Below are 20,681 nucleotides of genomic sequence, written 5' to 3'. Positions count from 1 at the left end.
AGTTTTGTTTGATCTGTAGCATGTGATCATGGGAGTTTTGTTTGATTGATTTGAAGATTAAATGCTGTGAGAGGAAATTGTTAAAAGTTTGCCTTCTGTTCTTCAGAAGTTGATCTTCTTTCCTTTATTTTCTGGACATCTGGAGACTGTGATGTTACTGTACGACAAACCTCTCAGTCATGATTAAAATTTGGAATAGACTCAGTATGGAGGAAGATGTATTTAATCACAGCGCTGCTGTATTTTTCATTGTTTTAATAACCACAGAACATCATCAGGTATCCATTTGAGAAGCCTATTTTGGTAGCTCCTTCCCCTGGCCACTTTATGAGAAACCCATCTTTTATAGCTCCTACCCTGGCCACTTTATCAGAAACCCCTCTCTTATAGCTCCTCCCCTGGCCACTTTATCAGAAACCCCTCTCTTATAGCTCCTCCCCTGGCCACTTTATCAGAAACCCCTCTCTTATAGCTCCTCCCCTGGCCACTTTATCAGAAACCCCTCTCTTATAGCTCCTCCCCTGGTCACTTTATCAGAAACCCCTCTCTTATAGCTCCTCCCCTGGCCACTTTATCAGAAACCCCTCTCTTATAGCTCCTCCCCTGGTCACTTTATCAGAAACCCCTCTCTTATAGCTCCTCCCCTGGTCACTTTATCAGAAACCCCTCTCTTATAGCTCCTCCGCTGGCCACTTTATCAGAAACCCCTCTCTTATAGCTCCTCCCCTGGCCACTTTATCAGAAACCCCTCTCTTATAGCTCCTCCCCTGGTCACTTTATCAGAAACCCCTCTCTTATAGCTCCTCCGCTGGCCACTTTATCAGAAACCCCTCTCTTATAGCTCCTCCCCTGGCCACTTTATCAGAAACCCCTCTCTTATAGCTCCTCCCCTGGTCACTTTATCAGAAACCCCTCTCTTATAGCTCCTCCCCTGGTCACTTTATCAGAAACCCCTCTCTTATATTTCATGATATACAAAGGGAAGAAGAAAAGGGTGAGGTCCCCACAAGGAAGGTGAGTCCCATAATGTGAGTGAAACCTGGTATGCCCACACACACACACACACACACACACTACAAGGACCTTATAAGTGCTGTGTTGACAATAGTCAGCCACCCTTCTCTTGACGAGACACTTAAACACATAAACAAGGGTGACTGACAGGGGACTGCTGGCCCACTTTCTGTGCCGCAAACTACACCTGACCCAAACGTGGTCCACATATTAAAAATACTGTTTTGGCCCATGTCACAAAGCTGATCAGGTTCATTTCTGGCAAAAACATGGCTCTGCTGAGCCAAAAGAGTCCCATAATATGACTTCTGGAGTCATGCTGCCTTCATCACAGCTCAGATATCCATATGAGTCCCACATTACCAAGCTGAAGTAACTCAAATTTGATGTGACACAGATGTGATTTTATATTCAGCGCTGTGTGAACATGTCAAATCTGACTTTGTTTTTTTAATCAGATTTGATTTACTTTGGCTATGTTCACTTTATAAGCCTTAATTATCGAGTCCAATTTTGCCAGTTAGCTTGCTTGTCTCCCTCCACCCTATGTAGTGAATAGTGTAGGTCATAAAACAATGGTTTCTTCACTCACAGTTTATTTTAGGTTGAATTATGAAACTGTAAAATATGTTTAAGCTTCATATCTTGCTGTCAAACTGGTGTCCTGTCTGAGTGTAGTAGTTTCAGCTGCCTGTCTCTCCAGGATTTGTGTGTGTGTGTGTGTGTGTGTGTGTTGTTTACTGCCCCTAGAGTGTTATTGGGCTGCTCACTGTTTTCCGATATAGGATGTCCAACTGGGTCCAACTAAATGGAAATAAGTAGGCCATGAAAATAGTGGGTGTAGATGTAAGCCAAGTCCAAAGTCTACAGGAAGATACCTATTGAACTCTCCTCAACTTTGGGCTTATCTGGATAACTGAGAAACCCTGCTTTGTGGAACATCCCCCAGGATACATCCCCAGAATAATTTTGCTATCAGGATCTGAAGACCTAGGCTACATTCACACTTCAAGCCTCATTAATCATTTCAGATTTGTTGTTCAGATTGGATCTCAATGTTTCATGTTCATAAAGCTAAATATCCCATATCTGTCTGCAGTGTAAATGAATCTGTCCCTGAAACCGGATACACATGCACATTGATACGTTTGTTCACATCACCTCCTTCACCAACATCAAAATCATCACATCTGTGAGAGGCTAGTTTTATTTAGACTGGATAAACTATGCATTTTAGCTCATGTACATCACATTTTCCTCAGGAATACAGCAAACAGCTCGTAGACTAAATGATTAACACAAGAAGGTGAAAAAGGCCCTCTAGTTTTACTGCTGCACCAAGAGATTGCCTGAATCCCAAATGTCTCTCAACACCCTATGAAGTGCGCAGTGTAGGTCATGCAATTATAGTTTCTGCAGTCGTAATATAAAAAATTATATGTCAAGCTCTAAAACTGTTTATATTCCAGTATTAGCTTCACATATAGCAGTTAAACTAGTGCCCTGTCAGAAAGTAGAATCTGCAGTTCATAATCTGAGAAGTAAATTATGTAGGGAGTATGGTGCTAATTGAGGATGCAAGTCAAGCCTCACATTGCATACAAGCAAAAAAATAGCATAAATTCCAATCTGGCTCTTCACATTCATGTTGCACACCCAAGAACTGGAAATGTATACGACCTATAGCACTGCATTTCAAAGCGACTTAAATCTGATTTGAAAACACCGGATTTGACAGGTTCACACAGTCCTGAATAGATCAGATCTGGCACATAAAGGCAATAAAATAAAATAATATAAAATTAAAATCTGATTTGAGACTCTTCAGCCGGGTAAAATGAACATAGCCCTACAATCTTTTGAGGACATCTTGAATGTGGTTCTTTGAAAGGTTCTGTACAGAATGGTTCTTCAACTGAACCTTGTCATTTCTATGCAGAAGTGAAGGTAATCTAGTCGACAAAAGTTGTAAAGACCCCAGAGTCGGAATCTGAAATGGGAAACGGCTTTGATCAAATCAGAGTTGATTGTAATTCTATCATCCATTGAGGTATTAATCTCTTCTCTCAGGTTGGAATCACTGATGATGCGTAATCACGTTGAAGCTGATCACATGACTCCACAACCCCCACCCCGTCATGTGACTCCGGGTCAGCTGATATCTGGCAGTGGTGTGTGAGTCTGTATATTACTGCCACAGTAGCTCGCGCAGAGGTGTGTGAGTGAGTGAGTGAGCGTGTGTGTTTGAGTTCATGTTCATTTGCTCAGGTTTTATTGTGTGTGTGTGTGCGTGTGCGCGCGCGTGTTAGAGAGAGAAAATGCAAGTGTTTGTCCTCGTCCTCGCGGTGTGTTTCGGGCTCGCGCGCTCGGACACTCCGGCGAACTGCACTTATGAAGAGCTGCTGGGCACATGGAGCTTTCAAATTAGTGACGTAGGACAAAACAGCAGCATCAACTGCACTCAGCCAGGTAAACACACCTTAATAATAATAATCATGAATTTAATCAGTATGTGTGGGAAGTTCATGTATCCCGAGGCACTATTTTTTTTATAGCCAGTTCCCAATTAAATGTTCAATGTATTTTATTTTAGTATTTGGAGGTTTATAATAAATGTAGGGTGAATTAAAGGCCCCTGACTTCCCGTTCCTCCGTAAATAAAAAAAACCCTCTTTAACAGGAAGCGCATTAACCTTGCTACGGTCTCGTTACAATTGATCAATATGTGATCGATACTGATCCGTACGGTGATTTTTGTGTTCATTCGGTTCGTTTATTAACTAAATATGTATGTAATTCTAAGTTTTATTTTTCCAATTTTCCGCTTTCACCTTCCCGCTAGTCTGCTGACCTCGCACTGCATCATGGGAGTTGTAGTTTATGGGGTTTCAGCTTTGTAGCTGTAAAATAATCCGCTGTTTGCCTCATTGACATAAACATACACATTCTTATTCGTATTTCTGCACTCACTGACCATACAGGGCCACTTTGTACTTCTGCAGTTACACACTCTAGTTCGACTGTTGCTCTGCATACTTTCATACTGTTTGCCCCCTTTCACCTTGTCCTTAAACACTCAGGACCCCCACAGAGCAGGTGTGATGTGGTGGTGGATCATTCTCAGTGCTGCAGTGACACTGACGTGGTGGTGGTGTGTTAGTGTGTGTTGTGCTTGTGCGAGTGGATCAGACACAGCAGTGCTGCTGGAGTTTGGGAGCTTTTAGATTTTTTTGCTCAGTAGTTGTTCTAAGGGGGTCCTGAGCATTAATTTTAAACATGAAGTACATCTATGTGCACAAGGAGGTCATTCTGATGTTTAGTCTAATTTATTGTTTGTCTCTGAATATTTACTGTGTTTGTGTTTTCTCTCTATTCAGGTCCTGTAGTGAAGTCTGTGACAGTGACATTGGAGAAACTCTCAGTGGCTGTGGACGATTTGGGACACACTGGGTTTTTTACACTGATTTATAACCAGGGCTTTGAGGTGGAGCTCAGAGGATACAAATGGTTCGCCTTCTTCAAGGTCAGTGTTTACACTTCATCCTGAGTTTCTATTTTTTTAAGAAGAAAAATAATAAAGAAAAAGAATTGAGGAAGTTATACTTTATTTTTCCCTTTGGGGAAACTAAGACTGTACATTTTAAGCAGGAAGAACAAACACACACACACACACACACACACACCTGGTTCTCCAAACAGAAACTGGGGAACTCCAGTAGTCCATCTGTTGCTCCACCCCCTGGTCATCAAAGGTCACAACCCCCAAAGGACCACTCCAGAGAAGATACCATTTGTGTTGTGTGTGTGTATATATATATATATATATATATATATATATATATATATATATATATATATATATATATATATATATATAAATATAAATTCATGCCCTCCCTTCCCTTTGTTGGGTAGAATCTTCAGTCCTGCAGTGACACTGAAGGCTTTCAAAACCTCCAGCAGCCCAGCTGTGTAGTAATGTTACATTTTGACCATGTTTTTAAAAAAAGTAGTAACCTACACTTTATTTATAGATTTTTATTTTTAAAGAAGCTGTTATGAATTTACAGCTCCACATTTCTCGTTACTGTAGCAGCAGAGTAGATCCACTCACGTTAAAGATGCCGTTGTGCAGACGTGAACTAAAATGGAGTTCACACTTAGTTTATCATTGATCTCTGATCTGTTTCTGTGAAGTTGTGTAACTTTAATCAGATAACAGTGGAGAAGTAATCCATAAGTGCAACTCTGAGTCAGGTCTGATATGTTTGTGGTCAGGAGAGTGTGTCTATCGCTTTGAGTTGTCTCATTTATATATTTATTTAAATTATCAATGTATATATATTTTGTTTGGTGTCAGCAGTGACACTAAACAATATTCATATGAATGGAGAGTGTAATACACTACAGGAATAGTAGGATATGCAGAGGTTTTGGTTGTAAAGAGAGGAACCATAGATGACAGACTGATCATTGATGTGCTGTTTGAAGCTTTACTTAAAGATTGTCTGTGTGTCTCTGTGTCTCTCAGTATTCTCAGGAGGGGTCTGTAGTGAGTTTCTGCGATCAGACGATGCCAGGTTGGGTTCATGATGTTTTGGGGAATAACTGGGCATGTTTCACTGGGAAGAAGATCATCCCCATTCCTCCCAAACCTGCCCTTAGCCCCGCCCACAACCACGCCCACAACCCTGCTCAAAACCCGTAAGAGCCTCCCAAGAAATTACACAATTACATATATGATTATAATGAAGTGTTTTGCTTGAGGAGGAGAAGGAAGATTGTGGTGATGATGATGATGAAGGCAGTGCTGTGTTGTAGGTTCCTGAGGCTCTATCAGAATGATGTGGAGCTTGTGGAGAAGATCAATTTGGTACAGAGTTCGTGGAGAGCTGCTGTTTATAAAGAACACGAGACTTTCACCATTCAGGAGATGTACCAGAGAGCGGGGGGTCACTCGTCACGCATACCACAGTACGTACACACACACACACACACACACACACACACACACTATGTGGGAAACGCATGCCAAGGCTATATTCCAAGCTGTAGGTTTTCTTCCTCTACCCTGTCAGTCAGAGGAAAGAGACCACTAGGTGGTTTATCTATAGTCTGTAGCTGCAGGACCCTGCCTTTACTATCAGCCTTGACCCTGACAGTTTACAAGTTTCAAAAATGATTTTGATATGATTTCATTTCCTTTAAATGATAATGACCCTGACCCCAAGCGCACAGCACTGAGGAGAGAAACTCTGGTTTTTAGTCGTTTTTGCTTGGTTCTCTTTCTTCTCCGTTCTCATTTTCTCCGTATTTTACTCAGTGCTCTTATTTCTCTGCACTCATTAATTTTTGTTTTTTTTGTGGCATTTAACCGTGTCTTTGTGCTCTCACATAAACACGGGTCAAGCGCTGTGATTGGACAGACACAGATGAAGGGGTGGGGCAATTCAGAACAGTTTGTTTATCCCATGTTTTCTGATTTGGGTACATCACAAAAAGTTGTCTTGATTTAACCCATATTTAACACATCTGTGGTAGTGAACACACACACACACACACACACACACACACACACACAGTGGTGGGCTAACACATCTCAGCCTGAGAAGTTAGTCTAAATGCTTTGCTTAAGCAAAGTTCTGTTGTGCATATTGAGGGAGGAGAAAGTACTGTTCCTTCTCTCCCAGTTCATACCACACGTGTGTGTGTGTGTTCATAGTGGATTAAAATGTATATTTTCAGTTCTGTGTGCTCAGTATTACACATGTAGGTTTTTAAAGACCTTCTTGTTGGTAATTGTTATTTTTACTTTCAAGGCACATCCGCTCCGCCTCCGTTACCAGGGAGACCCTGAGATTGGCTGCTGGTCTCCCAGAGCACTGGGACTGGAGAGATGTCAATGGCGTGAACTATGTCAGTCCTGTTCGGAACCAAGGTGTGTCTGTCTCTCTCTCTCTCTCTCGTTTGTGTATGTGTTTATATAATTAGTTTTTAACGTGCGTGTGTGTGCCCTTAGCATCATGTGGAAGCTGTTACTCGTTTGCGACCATGGGCATGTTGGAGTCTAGGGTCCGGGTCCTAACAAACAACACACAGACCCCAGAGTTCAGCCCCCAACAGGTGGTCTCCTGCTCCCAGTATTCACAAGGTACACACACACACAGAAAATGAACATACACAGTAAATAGTACACTGTTAATTTCACTGTAATCTTTTGTTTTGCATCATCCGGTGTTTCCCTCCAGGTTGCGACGGCGGTTTTCCATACCTGATTGGGAAGTACGTGCAGGATTTCGGGATCGTGGAGGAAAAGTGTTTTCCCTACACGGCTCGAGATTCCCCGTGCAACCTTCCCTCCGGCTGTGTGCGCTACTTCGTGTCCGATTACCACTACGTAGGCGGGTTTTACGGAGGCTGTAGCGAGGTGGCGATGATGCGGGAGCTGGTGGAGTCCGGCCCTATGGGCGTGGCCCTGGAGGTGTATCCCGACTTTATGAATTACAGAGAGGGAATCTACCACCACACCGGCCTGCGGGGGACGATTAACCCCTTTGAGCTCACCAACCATGCCGTGCTGCTGGTGGGCTACGGACGCTGCCCCAAAACCGGAGAGAAGTACTGGATCGTCAAGAACAGCTGGGGCTCCTCCTGGGGCGAGGACGGGTACTTCAGGATCCGCCGTGGAACCGATGAGTGTGCCATCGAGAGCATTGCTGTCGCGGCAACACCCATCCCCCAGCTGTGAGGTGCAACAACTCTCAGCTCTGAGATTCTAGGTCTGTTAGCACAAAGGTTCTAGATCACTCCGACTTGCACTGTTCTGGAAATGATTTAATGCTTTTTTTCTCTCATGCTGGAAGTAAAAGGGTTAAAGTGAGAGTTTTGGGGGGGGGGGGGGGAGTCAAATGTATCCCAGTTTTCACCCAAAATTTCATTGAACATCTGAGATGTTTATTTCTAGAGATCAAAATTCTATTAATTCCATCAACCTCCATATGTCCCGTGTAGCATTTTAAGGAATTTTATTTTTTATATTAAAAAAAAAATTGCTTCCAAATCATTGTGATGCTCCACTGAGCAGTAAAGGGGAGAATCTGCCTCTGTCCTTGCTATTGTGGCTCAGCACTGCAGAAACTGCACTGTGTAACTTTAGGGGGAGGGTAGGGATTACTCTAAAACTGTAGGGGGAGCCCCAGAAGCAAAAGAACATTAACACAGTTCTTAATGAAATAATGACCACATCTCAGCCAATCAATATATTAGTGGGAAGAGTTGGGTCTGGTTTTCCTCTGAGACTTCGTGTATGTTTTAAGTGTTTTATCAAAACTGAAATTCGATCAATATACCGATTATTTTCGCCAGCGCTGCCTTAAATGATCGACTCTGATCTCTAAACATAATTAGCTTTGACAAAGGGATTATTATCACATTTGCATTTCTGCTAGCCTCCGCTAGTGTCTAGCTCAGTGGTTGCTAGCTGCTGATGCTAACAAAAGGGAAGTCTTGACTTCAGTGTTTGCTTGATTTATTATTTTTATTTTGTTTTTTTATTTCTCCTGTTTGACACAGTGATTATATTCGGTTCTGAAATGTGTGGGGTTCTCTCCCCACCCCCATTCCCTCAGGTTCAGTGAAATATTGTGGTTTTTATTTCAACTCATTGGGGATTTTCCACTTTGGCAAGTTTCATTTATTTTCCCTTTTTGTAATTGTAAAGTCCAATAAACACTGCTTTTAAAATAATTTGACTGGATTTTTCTGAATGTCTCAAGTTTTCCTCTTTAACACATTTCTGTGTCTTAACACTCTTAGCATTAGGCTCAGGTCTCAGACTGATTAGCGATGCATGTAGCCAGCTTTAACTAAAAGCTTTCAGCTGAATTTGGTTTCCAAGTTTTATAGGTTCTCTGCTGCAGGGGTGTTTGGACAACAGAGGGCGCTAGGGTGCCTCCTTCCCTTGTGGAAATATACATTTTTATTTCTTTAGTAAATATTTATCTATAATCGTGAACTAATTACATATACATATGTTAAAATAATTGAAAAGGCAGCTTCCTTTTCTTTTTTGTTTTTTTTGCTACTAGGTGATGTTGACACAGGCTGCTCTGTGGCAGAGGGTGAAAATTCAGATGCCATATGACCCTTGTGAATGACAGGAACACAGCCAATCAAAAACCTTAAAGAAACCTTTTAAGTAGCAACACAAATTCAGCCAATAGGTGTTCTAAAATCCCGCCTTGCACCCGATGATTCCAGGTAGGCTCTGGACCCCCCGCAACCCTAAAAAATTGGATAAGCGGTTACAGATAATGGATGGTGTTCTAAAATCTGATGCCTCAGGGCACTTCATCTGTTGCACCCAACGGTCAATTGGTGGTGGAGTAAAGACATGACGTTATTGGTGATTGCTCTGGGCACAGGATTCCAGCAGCCTCCAGATTTCATGTGACCTCTCTTCCCCAAAATCTGTAGGTCCATTTTTGGTGGGATGGGGTCATGGTCCAGGTCCGTTGTGTAACTCCCTGAAATACGTTTTTGCAACTTGGGATGTCTGGTATATAAACCTCTTCAAAACACCTTGAGGTAAAGTTACAAGCTGCTGCTGTGAGTCTGATTAAAAATAAATGTGAAATCTGCTGTAACTTAAGAGATTTTACCAGTGGTGTTTTGTGCTGGATTTGAATGAGCTCTGCATTTTGTGGTGAGTGACATGGCTCTGGCCAATCAGCATTCAGCATTCTACAGCCCGGAGCGAGCTGGGACTGAAAATGTACCCGTCTCCAGTGACCAGGACCAGATTTGGCCAGTGGAAAAAGCAAAAGAGCCGAGCTGAGTCATGTACAGCGGTGTAGGTTCCATGCAGTGCAAAAGCACCATAATATATTTCTGTTTCTGAACTGGGCTCAGTACTGCAGAAATGGCACTATGTAAAATTGGAGGAGGCTAGGAAATAATCATACCTCATATTGCTTTAACTAAATTGTGGTACAACTGAGCTGGATTTAAACTTTCTAACCAGGAACTTTACGAAAGCTTATTTCCTACTCATCTGTATTCCTACCCTCTTTCCAAAGTTACATAGTGTGGTTTTTGCAGTGCTGAGCCCAGAGCAGCAATGACAGAGGCTCTATTCGCCCTATTACAGCTCAGTAGTGCATCACAATGATTTTCAAACTGAAACATTAAGGTAAAAATACTATATAGTGTTGCTTTAAAGAAGTAATCTGTTTTATCGAGAATGATATGAATGAATGAATGAATGATCCTTGGGTTTTACAAAGCAACTCTGTGTTAAATGTGGTTGGAAACGTGACCTTCTGACCCTAGTCTTGTGTCTCCAACTGATCACAAGTTTCAGCTCCGCCTTCCTTCGCTCGCCCAGAACCAGGGTGGGGTGTTTGAGACTTACTCCACCTCCCCCACTCTCTCTCTCCCTCCCTCCCTTTCCATCCCTAACACACACACACTGAAAACTGTGGCCTGAAACACCACCGCAGCTTAAAACAGCATTTCTCAGTGTTTATTGGTATTGATCAGTATTGATTAGAGTTGATCAGAGTGTGTTGGTCTGGGTCATTGTTGATTAGATTAACCAAAGTTCTTTAGCATTTATCAGTATTGATTAGAGTTGACGTTGTGTTGAGCATGCAGCAGCCGAAGGAACATCTGTATAAAATTCTGGTAATTGGGGACCTGGGCGTCGGGAAGAGCAGCATCATCAAACGCTACGTTCACCAGAATTTCTCCCCAAACTACAGAGCCACCATCGGAGTGGACTTTGCTCTGAAAGTCCTGACCCTGGACCAGGACACTGTCCGGCTGCAGCTTTGGGACATCGCAGGTAAACAACACTCTGTAAAACTCAGTTTCTGTCCAGTGTTGAGTGTCTATGCCCAGTGTTTAATTTTCTGTCCTGTGTTGAGTGTTTATTTCCAACTTTGAATGTTTATGTCCAGAGGTGAGTGTTTCTTTGTAGTGTTGAGGGTTTACATCCAGCTTTGAGTACTGATGTCCAGTGTTGAGTATTTATGTCCAATTGTGGGTGTTGTGGTTAAGTATTTGTGTCATGATGAGTATTTATGTTGTGTTGATTATTTATGTCCAATCTTGAGTGGTTCTGTGAAGTTTTGAATATTTATGTCCAGTGTTGAGTATTTTTGTCATGATGGGTATTTATGTCCAGTGTTGAGTTTTTATGTCATGATAAGTATTTGAGTATTTACGCCCAGTGTTGAGTTTTTATGTCATGATGAGTATTTAGGTTGTGTTAAGTGTTTATGTCAATTTGAGTATTTATGTCCACTTGTGGGTGTTTCTGTGAAGTGTTGAGTATTTAGGGAGCTCTGCTGAATGAAGGACTTTGGGCTGTTTGTGAAGATTGGAACACAGCCGAGTGTCTGGATTCCTCATGTGAGAATTCCTTCTCTCTCTCTGTGCTGAACCTCACACAGTCCACTTGAGAAATCATGTGTCTCTCGCTCATGTGAGGGAGATTTGCACACACACACACACACAGAAGAGAGAGAGAGAGAGAGAGAGAGAGAGAATCAGTGGTTCTCAGGCTTGCTGTTGGAGACTGTGTGCTGATCATCTTGAAATACAAATACATGTGAAATACAAAAGGGACAAATGGGACAACTGTAAACACTGAGAAAAGTCTGAACACTTGGGACAGAGTGAACTGTGAGACTGTGGTGAGAAAAAAATCCAAACTGATGAGATTAAAGGAAAAGCTCCTTGAAACGTGTTCCTGTTTTAATGAGGCAGTCGTTCTATTATTCTCTTATTAATATCTTCAGATTATTATTCACTGAGTGGCTAAGCTTCCACTGAGCTGAATGAACTCTGGACACACTTAGACCCAGGCGTCTGAGAACACTGTCCCAGCCAACCCACCCATGTTGGGCCTGTAGGGGGAGCCCACCTGGGTATCGGCAAGTTTTGTGCCTAGGTTAGATGTGGGCCTCAAATATGGATGCCCTCCAGGGTCAGGATTAGTTGAGCACAGGACCAATCAGGACTGTACAACACAGCATGAATGCTAAGGTAGAACCTAGAGCTAACTGAGAACATCTTGTATATGGTTCTGTTAATGCTTTGTACAGAATGGTTCTATTAATGGTACGATTCTCATCCTGGGCCAGGCTATAGCCATGTGGTTCCTCTGAGTTGTGTTGCCTGCCGTTCTGGAATGACGGGAGCTACGAGGCTAAAGTGGCCAACAACAGAAGCTAATACCTCACAGATTAGCATTATGCTATCTACATTTTAATCCTCACACACTCCTCTGTGTCCTATTCATATTTTTAATTCACCTTAAAGGGTGGCACCTGGATAAAAACTTAGTGAAGTCGTTTTTTTTTCTGAACTGACCTTTATAATTTTTTTTCTTTATGTTCATTCATTCATTCATTCATTCACTGTCTGTAACTCTATAGTCCTTCATATTTCCTCACACCTATGGACATTTTTGTCGTCCCAATCCACCTACCAACATGTATTTTTGGAGCATCTGAGAAAAACCGGAGCACCCGGAGGAAACCCACACAGACACAGGGAGAACACACCACACTCCTCAGAGACAGTCACCCGGAGGAAACCCACGTGGACACAGGGAGAGCACACCACACTCCTCCCAGACAGTCACCCGGAAGAAACCCACGCAGACACAGGGAGAACACACCACTGTTTGCTGTGACAGAGACACTACCTGCTGCACCACTGTGTTTTCTGTAATTATGCTGTACCTGCAGGTCAGGAGAGGTTTGGGAACATGACCCGTGTTTATTACCGTGAGGCGATGGGGGCCTTCATTGTGTTCGATGTGACGAGGCCGAATACTTTTGAGGCGGTGGTGAAGTGGAAGGAGGACCTGGACGCGAAGCTGGGCGTGGATGGAGAAAAAGCCGTGCCGGCTGTGCTCCTCGCCAATAAATGTGACCAGAACCGAGATCTTCTCCCCAACAACGTCCTCAAGATGGAGCAGTTCTGTCAGGAACATGGCTTTATCACCTGGTTCCAAACCTCCGCCAAGGTGTGTGTGTGTGTGTTCACTGTTGGTGATAGAAGTGGCACCGCCAGAACATCACAGGCACTTCCTGTTGAGTTGCAGTCTAATGAATATGCAAATATCGCTGTTTGAATATTCAGTGCATAATTAATAGCCCCTAGTTTTTTGTTGCAAAATGAAATGAGTGTAATTTTGTCTTTCTCTACCATGCACTCCCTCTCTGTCTCTTTCATTTCTGACTCTCATTTTTCTCTGTCACTCTTTTTTTCTATCACTCTCTTTGTCTCTATCACTATTTTTGTTTTTATCACTCTTTTTGTCTCTATCATACTTTCTTTGTCTCTATCACTCTCTTTTTGTCTCTATCACTCTTTTTGTCTCTATCACTCTTTTTGTTTTTATCACTCTTTATTTATCTCTATCACTCTCTTTTTGTCTCTATCACACTCTTTTTGTTTTTATCACTCTCTATTTGTCTCTATCACACTTTCTTTGTCTCTATCACTCTCTTTTTGTCTCTATCACTCTTTGTCTCTATCACACTTTCTTTGTCTCTATCACACTTTCTTTGTCTCTATCACTCTTTTTGTTTTTATCACTCTTTATTTGTCTCTATCACTCTCTTTTTGTCTCTATCACACTCTGTTTTTATCGCTCTCTATTTGTCTCTATCACTCTTTTTGTTTTTATCACTCTTTTTGTCTCTATCACAATTTCTTTGTCTCTATCACTCTCTTTTTGTCTCTATCACACTCTTTTTGTTTTTATCACTCTCTATTTGTCTCTATCACTCTTTTTGTTTTTATCACTCTCTATTTGTCTCTATCACACTTTCTTTGTCTCTATCACTCTTTTTGTCTCTATCACTCTGTTTTTGTCTCTATCACTCTCTTTTTGTTTTTATCACTCTCCATTTGTCTCTATCACTCTTTTTGTTTTTATCACTCTCTATTTGTCTCTATCACTCTTTGTGTTTTTATCACTCTCTATTTGTCTCTATCACTCTTTTTGTTTTTATCACTTTTTGTCTCTATCACTCTCTCTGTCTCTCTTTTTGTCTCTATCACTCTTTCTTTGTCTCTATCACTCACATTTTGTATTTATCACTCTCCTACTATACAACTCATACTCAATATCATACTCTCTTTATCCCTTTTTTTTGTCTCTACCACTCTCTCTGTCTCTAGGAGAATGTTAATATTGATGAAGCCGCTGATTGTCTGGTGAAACATATTCTGGCGAATGAAACTGAACTGACCAAGGCCCAGGTTCCAGACACTGTCTCACCAAACCTGGACGAGGGACGAGGGTCTTCATGTTCTGGCTGCCTCAGGTCCTAGTGACCCCCCCGGGACTTGTAAAACACCCCCCTGACCTGGGAAAGACACCAAATGACTTGTATAATACACCAGTCACCCATAAAACACACCTAATGACCTTTAAAACACACACAGTGGCCCATAAAAGACACTGGGGCCCCTAAAATACCCAGCGTGGTCCCCAGTAAAACCCTGTGATCCTCAGTGACCCCTAAAAGATACCTAGCGATTCTTAAAAGACCCCCACACATCACTAGAGACAGGACTAAAGAAATAAATAATATATGTGTTCTTTTCTAGGCCATCGACCTGAAGGCAACAAGAGCATAATTTCTGTGTCTTGGTTTCCATGGCAACAGACACACAACTCTCCATCTGTCTGTCCTCCCTCTGTCCCTCCACTTTTCTTTCCCTCTCCATCTCTCCCCCCAATGCTTTTCTCTACCTCCTGTCCCCTCTTTCTCTCCTCCCTCACTACCTCTCCCTTCTTTTCTTTCTCTCTTCTCCCCTAATACTTTTCTCCACCCGCTGTCCTTTCCTCTTTTTCCCTTCTTCCCTTAATCATAATCCCCCCCCGGGTTATATTTATTATGAAATGTGATGTATGATATTGTGATATAGTTGGTTGTATATGAAGTTTGTTGTGTACATACTGCTGTGATTAAAGTGTAAACGACTCTACGCAGTGCACTGTCTGGTGTTTAAATATCAGCCCCCTTTCAGGACCCCCACAGAGCAGGTGTGATGTGGTGGTGGATTATTCTCAGCGCTGCAGTGACACTGACGTGGTGGTGGTGTGTTAGTGTGTGTTGTGCTGGTGTGAGTGGATCAGACACAGCAGTGCTGCTGGAGTTTTTAAACCCTATGTCCACTCACTGTCCACTCTGTGAGACACTCCTCCCTCGTTGGTCCACTTTGTAGACGTAAAGTCAGAGACAGTAGCTCACCTGTCGCTGCACAGTGTGTGTCGGTCGTCCTCTAGTGCTTCATCAGTGACACAGGAGGCTGTCGGCTAGTGAACTCAATCCTGACTGTGCATTTAAAAAACTGTAATCCTTTTGTTTCAACCCAGATTTTATGTAAAACACTATGTAGTAGTTTTACTTTATATTTCCACCTTCAAACTCATTGTGACGCTCCACTGAGCTGTAACAGGGTGAATACAGTCTTTGTCGTTGCTACTCCAGACTCAGCACTGCAGAAGACGCACTATGTAACTTGATTTCAGGACAGTTCTGTAAATATTAATTGCACCCAACAATGGCAGGGGGAGCCATATTAACAAACTTCAGAAACCCATCATTGTGACTGATCTACACTTTTGCTGAAGGGAGAGAACCTGGATGGTTTTAAAGAACAGTGGCTTTAATCCGAGTTCATTAGTGTGAGTTCTGATCTCAGCTCGGGACACATCTGACACACACACACACACTTTCGGAAGAAACATCAAACGAAGCTGAAAGCATGTCTCATAACGAACATCTGCTTCTGAAAACACCAACCTTCCAGTTTCTCTTTCATCTCACACTGTTGTTTTCACCTGTTCACTCCGTGTTGTCACAGCAGGTTCCTATACACTGATCTGGGCCCTGGTTTTCTATTGATTAAAGAATGAATGCATCGCTACCAAAGTGTCTGCTACATCCTGAGACTCAAGGCAGTGTCCTTCTGAGAAGCAAAACATATCTGTTTGGTGGCTCGATGGCAAATGGTTGCTGGTCACATCGCATTCTGGATTAGGCCAAAATCAGATGGACAATGTAATAACATGAATTATAATGGTTTCACTTCCGGAATTAGAATCTAAATATCCCAATTTTGGGGCGGCACAATGGCGCAGTCACACAGCTCCTGGGACCTGGGGTTGTGGGCTCGAGTCTGAGCGGGGTTTAGTGTGTTCTCCCCATGTCTGGACATCTGGAGTGAGCCCATGCAGACACAGGGAGAACACACCACACTCCTAACAGTGACCCAAGACTGAACCCAGGACCCCCAGACAGCGCGGGACAGCAACTCTCCCGGCAGCACCACTGTCCTGCACAGGTTTAATTATTTATTCATTTATTATCAATATAATCACTTCTATTACTCTGTCGTTCTTCTAATGATAATTATTATCCGATTTGCTGAAGCAGTTATTCAGAGGACACCCTTTTCTGAAGTGTTACTCTGTTGCCATCTAGTGGAAAAGTACAGCAACTGCAAGTCAACTGTGTTCAGCTGAGTGTAAGGTGAGGGAAATGAGGCGTAAGGCATGAAGCCAGTTTAAATGGGGGTCCTGACCTTTGAAGAACATGGTGAAAAGGGTTAACAAATTATGCAGAGTAACACATGGACTACAATGTAATTGTAAAGCTACAAGGTGCACCTGTGTGGTCAGTGGAGCTGATAAAAAAAGGACAGTGAGTGTGGAGAGAAGGAGGGTTTTTTTTAATGTTTTTTCTTATCAGTGTACAGTGAGACTGCTAGAGCAGCACCTCTGTTAATCCACAGCTGCCCCCGAGTGCCCTCTCCCCGTGCAGCTGCGTGATTAACCGATCTCTTAGCTGTTACTCACCATCTGCTGTCTCTCTTCTGCTGCTGGTCCTGTTCCACTGGGAGAGTCCTCACTGGGTCTAGGAGATGGGAGATCAGGAGAGCTCATCTCATCCAGCACATCTCCCTCGCCATTGAGCCGAAGAGGAGCGGAGGAAAGACTCTGACTCAGCTGTAAAGATGGTGCTGAGCTCCCAGGTTGGGAACAGCAGGTAGTGTCGCAGTCACTGCTCCGGGTGACTGTCTGTGAGGAGTGTGGTGTGTTCTCTCTGTGTCTGCGTGGGTTTCTTCCGGGTGACTGTCTGTGAGGAGTGTGGTGTGTTCTCCCTGTGTCTGCGTGGGTTTCCTCCAGGTGACTGTCTGTGAGGAATGTGGTGTGTTTTCCCTGTGTCTGCGTGGGTTTCCTCCGGGTGACTGTCTGTGAGGAATGTGGTGTGTTTTCCCTGTGTCTGCGTGGGTTTCCTCCGGGTGACTGTCTGTGAGGAGTTTGGTGTGTTCTCCCTGTGTCTACGTGGGCTCCAAAAACACACGTTGGTAGGTGGATTGGAGACTCAAAAGCTTAATTGAGATAATCATATTAGCAATAACATACAGATATCTAACAGTTCACTCTAAGGCCTACCATACTCTTAAATATTATTATAATACACTACTAAAAAAAATAACGGGAACACAACACAGTGTAACTCCAAGTCAATTACAGATTTGTGAAATCAGCTGGTCCAGTTGGAAGTAACACCGATTGTGAATCAATTTCACCTGCTGTTGTGCAAATGGAACAGACAACAGGTAGAAATGAGAGGCAATTAGCAAGACAACCGCTAAAAAAAGAGTGGTTCTGCAGGTGGTGACCACAGACCATTTCTCTGTTCTCATCTTTTCTAGCTGGTGTTTTGGTCACTTTTGCATTTTGTCAGTGCTCTCACCCCTGGAGGAAGCATGAGTTGGTGTATACAACCCACAGAAGTGGCTCAGGTGGTGCAGCTCATCCAGGATGGCACATCAATGCGAGCTGTGGCAAGAATGTTTGCTGTGTCTGTGAGCACAGTGTCCAGAGCATGGAGGAGGTACCAGGACACAGGCCAGTACACCAGGAGACGTGGAGGGAGCCGTAGGAGGGCAACAACCCAGCAGCAGGACATTTACCTTCTCCTTTGTGCAAGGAGGAACAGGAGGAGCAGTGCCAGAGCCCTGCAGAATGACCTCCAGCAGGCCACTAATATCCATGTTTCTGCGCAAATGGACTCCATGAGGATGGTACGAGGGCCCGATGTCCACAAGTGGGGCTTGTGCTTACAGCCCAACACTGTGCAGGGCAACTGGCATTTGCCAGAGAACACCAAGATTGGCAGATTCTCCATTGTTGCCCTGTGCCTTTCGCAGATGAGAGCAGGTTCACACTGAGCACATGTGACAGCTGTGACAGAGTCTGGAGACGCTGTGGAGAATGTTCTGCCACCTGCAGCATCCTCCAGCACGATTGGTTTGGCAGTGGGTCAGTAATGCTGTGGGGAGGCATTTCTTTGGAGGGCCGCACAGCCCTGTGCTAGCCAGAGGTACTCTGATTGCCATTAGGTACCGGGATGAGATAGTCAGACCCATAGTGAGACCATATGCTGGTGCAGTGGGCCCTGGGTTCCTTCTGATACATAACAATGCTAGGCCTCATGTGGCTGGAGTGTGTCAGCGGTTCCTGCGTGATGAAGGCATTGATGCTATGGACTGTCCTGCCCCTTCCCCAGACCTGAATCCAACTGAGCACATCTGCGACATCATCTACCAACGCCACGGTGCACCAGAGACTGTCCAGCTGTTGACTGATGCTTTAATCCAGGTCTGAGAGGAGATCCCTCAGGAGGACCTCTGCCGCCTCATCGTGAAGGCCACACACACTACTGAGCCTCTTTTTAACGTGTCTCGAGGAATTTACACTGACCAAGTAGGATCAGCCTGTAATTTGATTTTCCACTTTTATTTTGAGTCGGATTACAAATCCAGGCCTCTGTGGGATAATAATTTGGATTTACATTGATCGCTTTTGTTATTTTGTTCTCAACGCATTCCACTATGTAACAAATAAAGATTTTCAACTTCATTGAGATCTAGGATGTTTTATTTTAGTGTTCCCTTTATTTATTTATTTTTTTAGCGTATTTATTTATTTTTTTAGTGTATAATAATACGTCACCAACTAATATAACACATGTAATTTCATCTAACTCTCACGTAAACATTCATAATTGGGAAATGCAATTACTGAAATTTTTCATTCATTCATCCATTATCTGTAACCGCTTATCCAGTTCAGGGTCGCGGTGGGTCCAGAGCCTACCTGGAATCATTGGGTGCAAGGCAGGAATACACCCTGGAGGGGGCGCCAGTCCTTCACAGGGCAACACACACATTCACACCTACGGACACTTTTGAGTCACCAATCCACCTACCAGCTGTGTTTTTGGACTGTGGGAGGAAACCCACGCGGAGAAAACACCAACTCCTCACAGACAGTCACCCGGAGCGGGAATCGAACCCACATCCTCCAGGTCCCTGGAGCTGTGTGACTGCGACACTACCTGCTGCACCACCGTGCCGCCCTATTACTGAACTTTGAAAAACTAAATTTCCTTTTATTATATTTATGTTTAATATCTACGTGTATTCAAACTGCTCCTTACTATCACTAACTCCGTGTAAAGGCTCTTTTCCTCATTTATTTTCACTATAAACATTCCCTTTACATGAATTACACTCAGTATTTAAGGACATTCATAATTATACTCTATAAAAAGCAGAACACAATTCCCTGTAAGTTACACCTTTAGTCCTTACTTAAATAAGTTCTCATTTTCGACCTTTCCACCTTAACAAAAGCTGCTGGCTCATATGTTCCAGTCTCAGATTAAGCTTTATATCTTATATCAAATCACACTTTACCTGTTCCCATTAAAAATGTCCCCTACAACATTTTTCAGGAGTTAACTCAGACTTCCATCTACTCTCGCGTTTCTCCCGTTGGATAATGAGGTCTGGGTGTCTCCTCCTTATATATATTTCTACTAACGTCGAACACCACGCAAGCCACGCCCCCCTAGTTACCGTTGCTAACAGTTTGGAAACTTCTAAATAGTTATGGATTGCTAGAACTTTCAAAAAGGTTCAGTCGTTATATAGTATTTATTACACTATGGGTACGATCTAAAGGCTTTTCGGACACTACAGTCGCAAATATTGCTAATAAAATATGCCGGACATTTATTCTGTTGCATAAATAAATCATACACAACAGTGAATTAACCTAAAAATGGGGAAAATGGGAACTAAATATTACAGTAATTTATTTGCATAAAAAGGATATATTTACATTCATAGGTAAAATTGTTGTCATGGGCCATCTGTGATCATTCGTACACCGCATTGCATTATGGTAGTCATTGGACATACTATGTATGTCTTTGTCTCATTAAAATAGAACAGATTTTCTTATTTAATTTATAACCATTGTTGGTTTGCACCCAGTGATTCCAGGCACCGGACCCTGAACAGGATAAGGGGTATACAAAATGAATGAATGAATGAATGAGCAAATGAATGAATGAATGAATCAATGAATAAATGAATGTATGGTCACAGTGTCTGTATACGTATCGTGTTTTCATAAATATTGTATCATGGTCAGTATCGGTATCAGTATCTGAATCAATATTGTATCATCACTGCTTTTGTTATCTGCCACGTGACAAGGGAATTCCTCGCGTCACTGAAACGGAAGCAGTGTTCCGTTTTTCCGGCAGGAAGGCTTG

The 20,681-nt window shown here is 42.9% G+C and overlaps 2 protein-coding genes across 3 annotated transcripts; both read left to right on the top strand.

The window, feature by feature from the left end:
- The first annotated feature begins 3,100 nt into the window (after positions 1-3,100).
- Positions 3,101-14,624, top strand: rab38a (RAB38a, member RAS oncogene family). Of its 2 annotated transcripts, XM_066666616.1 has the most exons (4): positions 3,101-3,112; positions 10,672-10,858; positions 12,771-13,051; positions 14,215-14,624. In XM_066666616.1, exons 1-4 carry the CDS (start codon positions 3,101-3,103, stop codon positions 14,365-14,367), a joined length of 633 nt encoding a protein of 210 aa, XP_066522713.1. In that variant the 3' UTR covers positions 14,368-14,624. The 2 variants fall into 2 exon arrangements, with proteins under 2 accessions (XP_066522713.1, XP_066522706.1); XM_066666609.1 differs by lacking the exon at positions 3,101-3,112 and having other exon boundaries at positions 10,663-10,858.
- ctsc (cathepsin C) lies at positions 3,175-8,743 on the top strand. Its single transcript, XM_066666597.1, has 7 exons — positions 3,175-3,483; positions 4,392-4,537; positions 5,546-5,718; positions 5,836-5,988; positions 6,834-6,952; positions 7,034-7,165; positions 7,263-8,743. Exons 1-7 carry the CDS (start codon positions 3,333-3,335, stop codon positions 7,760-7,762), a joined length of 1,374 nt encoding a protein of 457 aa, XP_066522694.1. The 5' UTR covers positions 3,175-3,332; the 3' UTR covers positions 7,763-8,743.
- Positions 14,625-20,681: the final 6,057 nt, after the last annotated feature.

The sequence above is a fragment of the Hoplias malabaricus genome, chromosome 1 (assembly GCF_029633855.1).
Source record: "Hoplias malabaricus isolate fHopMal1 chromosome 1, fHopMal1.hap1, whole genome shotgun sequence".
In the NCBI taxonomy this organism is placed as follows: domain Eukaryota; kingdom Metazoa; phylum Chordata; class Actinopteri; order Characiformes; family Erythrinidae; genus Hoplias; species Hoplias malabaricus.
This window is presented reverse-complemented; position numbering and strand designations above follow the sequence as displayed.